The sequence below is a fragment of the Tupaia chinensis genome, unplaced genomic scaffold (assembly GCF_000334495.1).
Source record: "Tupaia chinensis unplaced genomic scaffold, TupChi_1.0 Scaffold141490_1, whole genome shotgun sequence".
NCBI lineage: Eukaryota > Metazoa > Chordata > Mammalia > Scandentia > Tupaiidae > Tupaia > Tupaia belangeri.
In genome coordinates, this window is record NW_006201352.1 from 2,099,381 (window position 1) to 2,113,893 (window position 14,513).

Below are 14,513 nucleotides of genomic sequence, written 5' to 3' on the forward strand. Positions count from 1 at the left end.
GGGGGTAGCAGCCTACAGTATTGCTTAAATTATTGTTCTCTTTGCATTTTAGTTTTCCTCTTTAGAATTCCTTTTAGTCTGAAAGTGTCCCCCCAAAAAAATTCATGTTTCTCCTTCAAAGAGTTCTGGTAGAATATTGATTGAGATACCCTTTGACAATTCAGCTGTGAATTGAGAGTGCAGAACTGACTGGTTATTAATATAATGTTTCAATAGACCATCAGCTGTTAGAATACAAATTGAGCATCTGTAGGAGACAGATGATACTTGAGACCAGTGGTTTCTTTTGGGGCATCTACACCCTTCTATGTAGTAGAAAATACATGAAAAGATGTATCAGATGACTCCACATGGTAGAGAGTTAATATAAAAAGTAGCTAAAGTTAAAAAAAAAAAAAGTTATTGTGCATGTAAGTATGGAATTTAGGGATGAATCTTCCTTTGGCCAGGTTGTAGCCAGCGCCTCCCATGTATACCTCTGTATACAGCGCTCAGTCCTGCTGTCTCGCTGCAGCTTCAGTCTGTGGATGGCCTTGCCCACGTTCTGAGCAACAGGATCTCAGGTAGCCTTTCAGTCACAACCTGTAGCCTTGCCAACCTGACAGAAGGGGATTTCTCTTTCAGCGTCCACATACAATTCCAAGTCCCTGAACCGACACTATTGGCCAGATACGCTGTGTGTTCCCTACTCAGCCCAGCTCATTGCTCTTCTCCTTGTTGAGAGAGCGGAGCACCAGCCATCTGACAGCACCAGCAGGAGCACATTGAGGAAGGAGAGTCCTACATGAATCAAAAGCAGGAGAACAAAGAGATTATGAGACCAGACTTCTACAGACAAATGAGCCTCTTGTAAACCCTCCCCAAGCTTAAACAAGAGAGGAAAAGCAAACCACTTTATCCTATATGAGGCCTGAATCACCATGATCCCCAAACTGAGTCAGAACAAAGGCAGACAGGAAATTAAGGGCTAGTGTCATTTGGAATATTAGATTCAAAAATCTTAAATGAAGTATTGACAACTTGAGTGCATTTAAGTGTGTGTGCAAGCACACATGCAGGCCTGTGTTTGCACATGCACACATACATGTTTGTGTTTATAAGAAGGGAAGGTTTAGTCTAAAAAATAAGAAATCAGTGTGACGTTTTAAACAAAGAACTCTGCATCTGCTTATGATAAAAATACTTAGCAGTATAGAAAGAACTTTCTTAACTGGATAATGATATTCATCAAATACAACAAATTACTTTCCTAATAGTAAAATATTTTACTGATGTTTAGTATAGGACAAAAATGCCCACCAGATAGTGAGAGGGCCCAGAGAGTGAATAAAATAAGAAAAAGAAATGAGGCATAAGGGTTGTAATGATATAGACGTGATAGTTTTTTGTAGAAGATTTAGTTGTTTTACTATAATAAGCAACCCAGAGCATCAATGGGAAAAACATTAGATCTAATAACAAAGAATTCAGCTAGTTTTCTAGATACAAGATAAACACAAGTGGATTCCAAAGTACTTCTTTTCCCTTTGCAAAGACTGCTTAGTAAACCACTTTAACAAAGATTATATTCAGCATAGCAGTAAAAAAACGAGTTTTTAAAATTTTGGAATAAAAATACACGTATTAAAAAGAAAAATGCACAACTTTGTTGACAAATGTAAAAGAAGACCAGAACAAATAGATATTCCATGTTGATGGTTAAAAATGTTCAACATTGTAAAAATGTTCATTCTCTTCAAATTAACCTGTAAATCAATATAATTCCAAAAAAAATCAAAGCAGGCTTGCTCACGGTGTAGAAGTAATGAATTGCTCAAGAGAAGCCAGTATCATGTGACAACCACAGTTCAAATCCTGGCCCAGTTACCCTGAAGCACACCAGGAATGTACACAGTGTTCCAGATCCAGCAGGCTGGAGGACTGGGAGGAAGGAATCTCAGTGTGACCCAACCCCGTAGAGAGTGTATCCTCTCTCTCATGCACACACCCTCCGTCATGAATAAGATAAAGAAGTCACAGCCCAGTTTTTGAAGAAACTAGAAACAATCTTTCTAAAATTCATATGGAAGAAAGAAGGCACACGAGTGGCTAAAATAATGTTGACTTCTCTCTGTCTCATCATCTCTGTCTCATGAACATGTATTTCCTCCGACAACTAAAAAATAAATTAATCCAGTACTGTATCAGGTTTCTATTGCTTTGGAAGCAAACAAAAATGTCAAATAAAGACCAGTCTGTAGCATGGTAGTTAAGGTGGCTGGATCCCACACGGCTGACCACATGGTTTGAGTCCTAGACCTAGTGACTTGAGAAATGTGAGGTGCATATGCATGCATGCCCAAAATCCTTAAAGAAGGGAGAGATGGAGAAGGGATTACAACATGACCATTCCCCATGGGGGTGTACTTTCTCTCTTTTGCTTTCTCTCTCTCTCTCTCTCTCTCTCTCTCTCTTTCTCTGTCTTCAGTGAGCATGGGCACCCTTTAGCAATTTTTTTTTAAATGCAAAGCAAAATAAAATGTCACCTTAAAAATGTACTGCTTAAAAATCCACCATTTTATTATTTCATGTTCTGTGAGTTGACTGACTATGCTGGACAGTTCTGCTTCATGTGATGTCAGCTAGCTGCAGTGAACATCCAAGTGTCAAAGGTGGCTCATGGCTGGCAGCTGGTGCTGATTGTCACTGGGTGCTCAGCTGGGGCGCTGACTGGACCCTTTTGGTTTTCCTTCTCACAGCCTCTCCACATGCCTTAGGTTCTAGCCAAGTTCCAAGAGTCAGGAAATAGAGTCTTCCAATCTCGTAAAGCCTTGACTTGTATGTCAAAGAACATCACCACATTCAAGAGTTGCAGAAACATGCTTCATTTGGGGGTTGGCATGTGTGTATAGGGAACAGAGGAAAAGTTGGGGAGGAAGACATATCTTTGAAGACTGTCGACTACAAGCCCTGCCACCTAACTGAAGCATCTGCGAAAAACAGTTGAAGTAACATATTGGAGTCCAATAGTTAAAATGTCTGTCTGCCAGAGCCTGGGGACTAATGCTGGGCACCACTGTTCACCTTCCCTGCATGAGGAATGAGGAGACCCCAACACTGTGAAAGCAGCTTGGGGAATTGAAGGCCTTTTGCCCCTCTCTATTCCCATGACTTAGGCAATATCATGCCTCTCCCTGAGCCTGTTAGCTATTCTGCAAAATGGGGGCACTGGTCATGAGGATGTTGGTGGTGCCTTGGCCCCTAACCTTCTTCATCCCTCTGTGCTCCTAGGTACTCCTTCCAGGATGAGGAAGACATGTTCATGGTGGTGGACCTGCTGCTGGGAGGGGACCTGCGCTACCACCTGCAGCAGAATGTACATTTCACGGAGGGGGCAGTCAAGCTCTACATCTGTGAGCTGGCTCTAGCCCTGGAGTATCTGCAGAGGTACCACATCATCCACAGGTAAGTAGGCTGCTGGGGAGATACCTGGACGGTCACATACACAGAAAGGGTCAGGAGCAGTCTGCAGCAGGGGAGAGCATTTTATCCGTGGCATTGCGGAGAAGTAGCAGTGCACACAAACCTTTTCATCCTATATGGACATGCTGTTCAGACATGCTTCCTTTCTGTCTGAGTGGAGGTGGACCAGCCTGCAACCCCACCCCCTCCCCCGTACTTAGAGACATGGCTGGTGGTTTGCCTCAGCTTCCCTTCTCCAGAGTGTCTTTGGGAGTCTAGACCTGTCCATCCCTCCTGTCTCTGGTCATAGCAGCATTAGGGTCCTAACGAGTTGAAATTATAAGCGATTCTACTCTCTTCCTTTTCATACTTTAAAATCAGGGCTGTGCATCGCGAAGCATTTCTTCCCCTTAGGAAGCGTCAGTGCTAGGCTTTCGATAAAAACCATGCATTTCTGCTGCCTCCTCAGAGACCTTCCTTGCCCCTGCCTGTGCACAGCGGCCCCATGTCCAGCACAGATGCATAAACGACTTTGTCTGCAGAGGCAGGAGCTCAGTGAGAGGCTGTGGAAAGTGATGGTCTCATTAACAAAGTCATCTCTCTGAGTACAAGGGAGCCAATGTGAGGGGCTCCAAATTTGTCCATTTGTCTTCTGGACTGAGCCTAGCTGATACTCTTCTATCATCTGTGATTTGGGGAGTCCTGGAAAGACAGGGACTGGAACTTCTAGGTAAAGATAGCAATTAATCCACATTTTCTCCCTTCTAATATCCTAGTAAAATGACAGGAATGTTTGAAAAGTGGTAAGTTCTTAAGGATTGGGAAAACTTAATAGAGACCACCAGTCTTTAAAGGGGAATGGAAAGATGTAGAGCAGAAAATGATTTAGAACACCAGAAGCTGAATTTTAAGTTGCCCCTGGGTAAAGTCAAGAATCCCCAGAGGCTCAGGAATTGGCAGCACTCAGTATCCATATAAGGTGGTACTGATGAAAAAGAAGCTAGGGATCAGCAGATGATGTAGCTGTTATGTCACTGGACTCCCACATGACTGACCGCAGTTGGAATTCTGGACCTGTGGCTTCAAAAATCACACATGGTATGTGTGTGCATGCCTAAGAGTCCAGGAGGATAACGAAGGAGAAGGGATCACAGAATGGCCATTCCCCCTGGGGATGATTTCTCACTTTCCCTCTCATGTGTCTGTCTGTCTGTCTCTCTCTCTCTCTCTCTCTCTCTGACAAGCACACACACCATAAGGCAAAAAATAAAAAATAAAATAAAAACTATAAAACAAAAAAAGTAAATTGGTTGAAAATCTCTAATAAATATTAAGACCTCTAGGCCCTTTTACCCACTCTGCATAGCTAAATGGCTCCCCCTTCCTAACCCAAGAAGAAAACTGAAAGTTGGTCCCTACTGAGGGTAAAACACAGAATGTCTGAGCTAAAATACATGATGACTACCGGAATTAGGTAGGAAAATAAGACCGGAAGCAACAAGATTATCTAAACATTCAGCTATTGAAACGTCTTCCCTACCCCCACTGGGATTAGGGAATAGTGCCTCCGTGCCCTCGGCTCCCAGGCAGGAACTCCAGCGACTGCAGCGGGAATGTGACTGAGCCCAGAGGAAAGACACTGTGATGGCACAGGTAGCCCATGGCACCTCAGGCTGTAGTTCAGTCCACAAGCCTGACTCACGCATTATCAGCTCCCAAGTAAGTTAGTGACAATTGAGGACATCAGACATCCAGGGAACTCTTCTAACATGGACTTGAAGATTCAAACAATCAAATGGAAGAAATTAAAGCCTGGGATATACAGAGACCCTGGAATGCCAAAATAGTTATGATCACTATATTCAGAGGGGTAAAGAAGGTTTTTGCAAATGTGAAACAAGAAATAGCTTTTTTTTGAGAGGTTTTTGCTATAGGGCATGTATGCTCACAAGAAAGACAGAGAGAAACGGAGATAGAAAGTGAGAAATCACCCCCCAGGGGTGATGACCAAATGCAATCTCTTCTCCTCCATTCTCCTCTCGGGATCTTGGGCATGCATGCACATAAGCCTGGTGTGAGTTTAGGCCACCGGATCCAGGATTCGAACCACGGTCGACTACATGGAAGTCCAGCAACATGGCCATTACACCAACTGCTGGTCCCAAGAAATAGCATTTTAAAAAGCAGATAACAAATATCAAAGTCTTGACATATTTTCTATTTTTTTTTAAAGTGAAAATTGTGAAGACTCTGCCAGCAACCCAATGAAAGTGTTAAAAGAGAAATAAAAACTCAAAAGTCGGGGTAGCAGGTGGTGTAGTAGTTGGTGTGCTCGACTTCCACATGGCCAACCACTGTTCAAGTCCTAGATCTGTGGCTTAAAACTCAGGCCAGGCATGTGTGTGTGTGTGTGTGCGTGCCTAAAATCCTGAAAGCGGAATGGAAGAGAAGGGATCGCAGTGTAGTCATCTCCCTGGGGGTGATTTCTCACTTTCTTTGTCTCTCCGGTGAGTGCACATGCACTCTATAGCAAAAATCTCACCGGAAAAAAAAAAAAAACTCAGGGCCAGCAGGTGGCATGGTGGTTAAGGGCACTGTACTCCCACATGGCCGGCCACGGTTTGCACCCTGGATCTGGCAGCTTGCTTTCTCTCTCTCTTTCCCCTCTCTTTTCTTCTCTGGTCAAATTTAAATAAAGCTAAATAAAATAATTCTTTAAAAAATACTCAAAAGTTATGATGAAAGAGAAGGTCTTAATACTTTCCTATAAAGTGGAATGTGTATAGATACAGGCAGGAATAAAGATAAGAAAACTGGAGGACCAGTCCAAAAATTTTAACATCAGAGAGAAGAGAGAAAACACAGAGGAAGAAATCATCAATTAAAAAATTAAAATCTTCTGGATCTGAAATAATAAGTCTCTAGATTGAAGAAGACTAAGGACATAGAGCACGTCCTTGGGAAGAAACAAATGCATGCCAAGACAAATTTCAGATTGGATAAACTTCCAGAGAAGAGAACTAGATCAGGAAGGCTGAAGGATCACAATAGTTTGGGATTTCTCCAATGATGGAAGGCAGTTCAGATGTCCTAATCCATCCAGTGTGAAGTCCTACATTGTAACCAATTCCAGATACTAAAAAATGTACCTCCAACATACCTTTTCTCAATTATTAGGAAAATGAGATGGACTCTAAAATGAAGGACTAAATCAAGAAAAGAGAAGAAATGGAATACAGGAAGCTGGAGCTCAAGGAAAGGAGAGTAGTCTCTGTAATGGTCCTGAAAAGATGTCAGCTATACATCACGTGCAGACCATGGCCAGTTCTGTCCGGATGGATCAGAAGGCACTGGGGGAGAGACTTCCTCAAGAAGAGTGAACTCACAGAATTCCTGATGCATCTGACTGCCTTAGATTTATTTATTGGTGAAGAATCCAAAGTGAAATTAATGAAAAGTTCAGAAAAATCTCAACAATAAGAAATGGAAAGACTTGAGGGCACAGCAGTAGAGAGGACAACCATAGACACCAGAGACTGGATGGGGGTGGAGAATATGAAATGGGGTGAGAGGGACTCAGGGAAAAGCAATAGACACAAGAATGTCTGTGAACAGGTAAACAGGAGAGTTTAAAAAAGAAAAAAGATGGGACCAGCAGATGGCATTCATTGTTACGTCACGGACTCCCACATAGTTGACCACGGATCGAGTCCCATACCTGGCAGCTTAAAACTCATGCTGGGCACATGTGCATACATACCCAAGATCCTGAGAGGAGAATGGAGGAAGAGTGATTGCAGCATTGCCATCCACCCTGAAGGGTGATTTCTAACTTTATGTTTCTCTGGCAAGCACAAGTATGCTATAGCAAAAATCTCTCTTAAAAAGAAGAAGAAGATGAAGAAGAAAAGATATTGCCAATCTTATATAACTAAAAAACAAACAAAAAACACCTAATGGAATGGAAATCAAAAATGCCAACATAATGAATATTCTTTTGAAGATGATGAATACCGTAATATCCTTGATTTGATTACCACTCATTGCATGTGTGCTTCAAAAAACCAAATTGTACCCCACAAAGATGTGCATCAATCAAATATATTTGAGTCATTGGACAAGTCATGACACACTTTACCTAGGGAAACATTAAAAAATACATCATGGCTTTTCTAGTGACCCAATAATAAGAAATTATAAAATAAATAAGATTAAAAGACAAAATTTATGATTAATTCTGGGGAATGAAATGTTGTAGAGGACATCATCTGTGTATAAGACAGCTCACTGTGTGGATCATCTTTTTAAATAACGCCTAATCCTAATCCCCTATACTTGAAAACTGGTCTAACCAAAGTACTACTCCCTGGGGAAATGGAAGGATGGGAAGGATGAGTGTGTCTCTGGTGGGTTGGGTAGAGGAAAGACTTCTAAATCTTCATCTTCCATAATGGGGAGCTAAGAGAGAGAACCTGAAATTGAAAAGTGAAGAAGTCATAAAAGTGTATAATGTAGAGATAAGGAGTTAAATATCAAAATTATAACCAGAATGAAATGGAAGAGGAAAACAGTGAAGTGGAAAGTGAAAAGGATTATTGCTATATTATAATAAAACTTGCAGAGCTATTTGGCTCTTTAAACTATTTACATGTTTAATGTTGATGCAAGTAACAATAACAAGCACAACAAATGTAGAAGGAGGAGAAGAGTCGTATTAAAGAGATTATTCAATGTAACACGCAATCCTTTATTCACTCTGTACTTCACTAGCTTTTTGAATGCAGGGTTCTGGTTCTGGAATCTGAGTTCCTAGGTACACTGTAGCAGCGTATGCCTCTCTATTGGCTTGCTGGGCTTCTTTGAAGGTGCTGAAAGCAAAGATTTTTAGTAATCTGTTAAATATGTGTCATTCATTACTGTAACCTTATCGTAACCATTTTGGCACTAGTGTGTAGTAGATGATGCATTTTTCTGACTTCCCCAAGACACTGAGTTTATCTAAACATCCACATGCCAGCTGCTGCCCTACTTCTACTGGGATCAGAGAATAGTGCTTCTGCAGCTTCATCCCTCAGGCAGGAAATCTAGTGATTGCAATGAGAATGTGACTGAGCCCACAAAGACACTATGACATCACAAGTGACCCATGGCACCTCAGCGTGTAGTTCAGAGTCAATAAGCCTGACTCATTCCTTATCAACTCCCAACTAAGTTAGTGACAATCAAGGACATCAGGCATCCAGGAGAGTCTTCTAACATGGACATCAAGATCCAAACAATCAAACAGAAGAAATTAAAGACCCTGAAAACATCGAAATAGCTGTGATCGCCTTATTCAGAGGGATAAAGAAGATTTTTTGCAAATGTTGAGATTGATGCCAATTTTCTAGACCTGGAAGGAAATGGGACCCTCGTGACAGTATGGCAGGTGGAGCCATTATGCCAGACTTCAACAAGTCTTTCAAAGACACTCAGGATGCTTCTTGGGAACCAGCAGTTGGCGTAATGGCTATGTCGCTGGACTCCCACGTAGTTGACCGCGGTTCGTGTCCCGGACCCGGTGGCTTAAAACTCACGCCGGGCGCGTGTGCGTGCGTGCCCAAGATCCCGAGAGGAGAATGGAGGAGAAGGGATTGCGGCGTGACCATCCCCCCCTGGGGGGTGATTTCTCGCTTTCTGTCTCTAATGTCTCTCTCTGTCTGTCTGGCGAGCGCACGCGCCCTATAGTGAAAATCTCTCCAGAAAAAAAAAAAAAAAAAAAAGACACTCAGGATGCTTCTTCAGTTTCTGTCACCAGATTCTAGATCTACCCTGGAAAAAAGGAGGTATCTGGCAATTTAGGAATTTCTTTTTAATCCCCTATGTATTAGGTCCTGGGGAAAGCCATGACATATTTTTAAATGTTTTTCTATGCAAAGATGCACCCTGACCCTTCTGATTAATTTAGACTGGTTAATTTTGTGTCAACTTGCCTGGGCTAAAGGATGCATATATATTTGGTAAAGCATTTGTTTTTTGGGTGTGTCTTTGAGGGTGTTTCCTGAAGAGATTAGCATCTGAATCAGTGAACTGAGTAAAGCTGATGGCCCCTTACTAAATTGGGCAGGCATATCTAATCTCTTGAGAGCCAGAATAGAACAAAAAGGCAAAGTAAGGCTAATTCACTCTCTCTGAGTGAGCTAAGGACACTGTCTTCTCCTGCCCTCAGACGTTGTTTCTTGTTCCTGGGATTTCAGGCTCAGTCCAGGACTTACACCATCAGCCTCTCAATTCTCAGGTCTTCAGACTTGTGATGAAACACACCACCTGCTGTCCTGATTTTCCACCGTGCAGATGGCAGATTGTGGGACTTCTCAGCCTCCATGGCTGCATGAGCCAATTCCATAATAAGTGTCTTACAATCTTTATATATCTTGTTGGTTCTGTGTCTTGGAGAATCCCATCCATTAAAGCTGAATTACCTTACCAATTCTAAATTTATAAACTTGGCAAAAATTTGAGTCGTTTTTTTTTTCTTTTCCATCCCACAGGGTTCATAAATCCCCTCTTCAATGTGTATGTGTGTACAGATTTGAAATTATGTGTCTGTACACACTATACATAGGGATATATGGTAATGCATGCAGTGTTTTGCATTAATTCAACAGCTGAATTTATAAATCCCCTACTGCATATGTGCCAGACACTTCCAGTGCCATATTTTATGCATACAGATGAAGCTGCTTGTTTCAACGTAGCCACACTTGAAAGAGGTTGAATCCTTCCACAAATGCAAGCCTCAGTTGGATTCAAGGATTTTTGCCTTCTATCTTAGTATTTAGGGAAGTTACTCAACACCAGCAATTTAACCTTTAGGGCCTCAGTTTCATAATCCGTAGAGTGGGTTTGATGGCATCGACTTCACTGGGTTTGTATGCAGATGTCATGAGAAAACGTTCATAAAAGATTTAACTGTGCCTTCCTTCTTTCACGCATCTCATTTCTCTTTACTTAATCTGAAGTCATTGCCTTTGAAAGTAGGTGTTCAGTCTTTCATATGTATCAGTGGTGGCAAATCATTTTACCAGGATAGTGTGTAATAGGCCCTTAGAAAATAAAAGATTTTCCAGAATGTAATTTGATAATACCCATGTAGAGAAATAGCATTATGGGTTCTAAATAAATTATTGTCTTAAAGCTATTGCGTTTGACTTGGCCCTTCATTCCAAGAACCATCTGGGCCAAGCAGTGTGCCAGCCCCCTGGAAAGCAAATGATGGATGAAACTCGGCTCTTGTATTTGAGCAGCTTTTGAGGTAGAAGAGGCACCAGTTTTAGGGGCCAGAAGATTGTAGCCCAAAGAAGGGACCATAATGGCAGCCTATCGGAGCACCAAGAAAGGGGATAGGCAGCTGTTTAGCTTGGTGGTTATCAGTCTGGGATCTGAGGTCACAGTGTCTTGATTTGAAACTGTTACATGACCTGCCAGCTGTGTGTCCTGGAGCAAACCTCTCAGTCCCTCTGCAAAATGGTGATCATTACGGTGCTTAGTTTATTTATTTTATTATTGGATTTGTTGAGGATTTTAAAAGAGGTGATATTTGTGTGTAGTGTGTGTCCATAAATAATCTATTTATATGATCTATATATGCACACGTAAATACATGCATGTGTGCATATGTGTATATGTAAACACGTGTATGTGTATATATGTTTATCTATACATATATCAACACAGGCCAGCCTGACTTGGGTGGGGCAGGAGCATGGATGGGACAGAAAGGGTTCCTCTGTCACACCTCAGCTGAGATTTGTAGGACAGTTAGGAATTAGCTCAGAGAAGAGGAATGCAGAAGGCACTGAACAGAAAGAGGGGAGAGAGCACATCCCCAGGGCACGGTTTGTTTTCATTTTGATGAGTTGAAGCTTGGGACTGTCATGGTTCAATCTGTCATTGATAGTGATCTTTCTGAAGGCCCTGAAAGCATCTTCCAGGAGGGTTCTTCATCCATGGCAGGATTACTGGACTAGGTAACTAGAGGGGACAGGGCGTATAAAATCAAATGAATACTAATAATGGCAATGAACCAAATTTATTAAGCTCTTACTTGTTAGTACTACTTTAAACTCTGTGTGTGTGCATGTGTGTGTATACTCTATTATGTGTGTCTGTGTCTATGTGTATATATATGTATTTATATGCATATATAGTTTACCATATTTAATGTACTTATTTAATATACATATTTACATATCGCTCTAGTCCATTCTGTTGATAATGACAGAAAATACCTGAAACTGAGTGACTTATAAAGTCATTCAGCTACAGTTTGGAGGTCCAAGGTCCAGGGCCACATGTCAGGAGGGTCTCCTTGCTGGTGGGTAACATGGTGAAGACACAAGCGAGTATGCCTGCATCCTGGCATCCCTATTCTGGTGTCATTCCCTCTGCTTATCAACCCACCAGGAGTCAATCCTGGGGTCTTTCCACCTTGATGCCTCATCACTTCCCAAAGACCTCATATTTCAACACCATAATCAGATTAATTCTCCTCTTAAGATTTTCACAAAACAACCAAATTCCAACACATACATTTTGGGGAGAACACATTCAAACCACAGCACATATGTATGAAATAATTATAATATAAATAATATAATACAGCATATTTAATATACATATTTAATAACAAATATGCCTATTTAATATGTAGATGTGTAGTTGAATGTATAGCGTATATGTACATATACACTTATACACACATACATGTGTTTACATATACCTGTGTGCATATATATCCATATGTGTATGTGTGATATGTAGAATATACAAGTAGATTATTTCTGGACACTCACATGTACATGCTATTCACACACACACATATACACAAATATCACAACAATAAAATAAACAGACTGAGTACCGGGATCCTCATTTTGCAGAGGGACTGCAGGATCTGCCCCAGGCCATGCAGCTGGCAGGTCATGGAACAGAGCTTCAGAACAAGATTCCAATCAAATAATTGCCAAGCTAAACAGCTGTCTATTGTTCCAATTGCTTTGAACTGTCTACGAAGCGCCTAGATGAATGAGTGTGCCCGTCTATATCATATACAAATTATCACATCTAGAGCTCACCAATGCCACACTTCTACCCCCACAGGGAAACACTGTTCCAACAGTGTGGATGAGACAGCGGACATTTCTAGGGTTAGACCTCTAACTCAAGGTCACTGTTGGTAAACAGTGGCATTGGGGCTTTAAATTGAAGTCTCATTTCCGATCAAAGGCTCTCTCCACTGCAAACTGCTATCTTCCAGATGCAAAAGAAAAACCAAGGTTATGTCCTGTTTAAAGTTACATTCAGCTAATCCTTAAGAGCCCAGAGACAAGAACCCACTTCCTCAGAGCGTGTTCCTGCCCTCTTCATATCTCTCTGCTCTTTCCTCCTAGAGCACTTTGCCTGCGTCCCTGTGGGCATGCAGTCCCCACTGGGGATGCTTTAGTCACATTGCTTGTTCCTAGGCAACCATAGAATAATCCTGACTCGTTTGCTGGTTCCTGGTGGCAGGCACCCTTTCCACCTCCTTCATCTTCATGCCTTGAACACCTGATATGGTACACCTAACATGGTCCCTGGTCCATAGTGAATGCTTCATAACTCTTTGTTGAATCAGTGAAGAAACAATGATGAAAACAAGGAAGATCAGGCCTTACTTGAGTTACTTGCAAATCCAAATTCATATCCAATAAGTTGAAATCTATATCCTCCACTCTATTCTCTAATTTTTTTTCTGCCCAGATATTTGTTGATATCAGAGAAGCCAACCCTCTAAAGTTTGTGTTGGAGCCTAAAGTAGTCTGTCAGAAGCAGAACATTCCTTTGAAGTCTAAAGTTTGGTGTTAAAAAATTCTCCAAGTTTGCCGCTCCATTCTGCAGTCATTATTCTTTTTGTGTGTTCTAGACAGGATCTTGCCCTTGTGATCCTCCTACCTTAGTCTTCCAGCTCAGACTATACGTGCACACCACCATGCCCAGCTCTTTGATAGACAGGGTCTTGCCGTGTTGTCCAGGCCTGCCTCAAACTCACAAGCTTCCTGCCTCAGCCTCCCTGGGATTACAGGCTCAAGCCACCACACTCAGCCTTTAGGCTGGACTGGGAGTCAAACCTGGGCCTCCTACGTGGTTCCAAGCTGTAGAGCACAGGGTCTTAGCAGCATGCACCACTATGTCTGGGCCAGTTGTGATTCTTTCAATACATGCAGTGCTTTAAGCTACCATTCATCAGAAAATGAACAATGAAGACAGCTCAGACATCAAGTTTGGCCTCAAACTACCTGAAACCCACTGGGCAATGTCTCTTTCTATCTTGGGAAAAATACTCTAGTGAAATCCAGTTCAGACCTATTGCCTTAAACCTGAACTTATACCGCATGTAAATTAAGTAACAGTTTCAGTCCCAAGGACCCATTCACTTCAGATTCAGTTTTCATTCCTAATATAGGGATTTTTCCATGTATGGCAAAAGCTTTGCCTCAGAGTTGTTTATTGGCAATATTCAGCCTTGAGAAAACACCTGCTTAATGAGTTAAATTTTTATGAAAACATCTCTAAGTGTACAATAAATTATAAAACGTATCTGAAGTTTTTGCTTTTATTTTTGTCTTTTAGATAAACATTGTCAGAGGTTTTTCTTTCTGTTAGTCATTAGAAATAATAGATTAATTCTGATTAATTAAAAGTGGATTAATTCTGAAACACTAGGATGTACCTTTTTTTTTAAAGAGGCTTTTTGCCTAGGGCACTTGGGCTCACTAGAGAGAGAGAGAGAGACAGTGATAAGAAAGGATAGCCACACCGTAACCTCTCCTCTTCCATTCTCCTCCCAGGATCTTGAGCATGCATGCCAATGCACCTGGTGTGATTTTAAAGCAACCAGGTATGGGACTTGAACCATGGTCAGACATGTGGGAGTGTAGTGACATAACCGCTATAAAATCTGCTGGCCTTGCATGTACCTTTCTTTAGTTAAACCAGGACCATTTATGTAAGCTTTCAAAGACATTTCTAATTTCTCTACAAAAATTATCTTA

The 14,513-nt window shown here is 41.5% G+C and overlaps 1 protein-coding gene across 1 annotated transcript in view; it reads left to right on the top strand.

The window, feature by feature from the left end:
- The window catches only part of STK32B (serine/threonine kinase 32B), a 429,527-nt gene that overhangs the window by 209,187 nt on the left and 205,827 nt on the right, over positions 1-14,513 (top strand). The window contains exon 2 of the mRNA XM_027766208.1: positions 3,271-3,444. Coding sequence (XP_027622009.1) covers positions 3,271-3,444 — 174 coding nt within the window. The remainder of the gene's footprint in view (positions 1-3,270; positions 3,445-14,513) is intronic.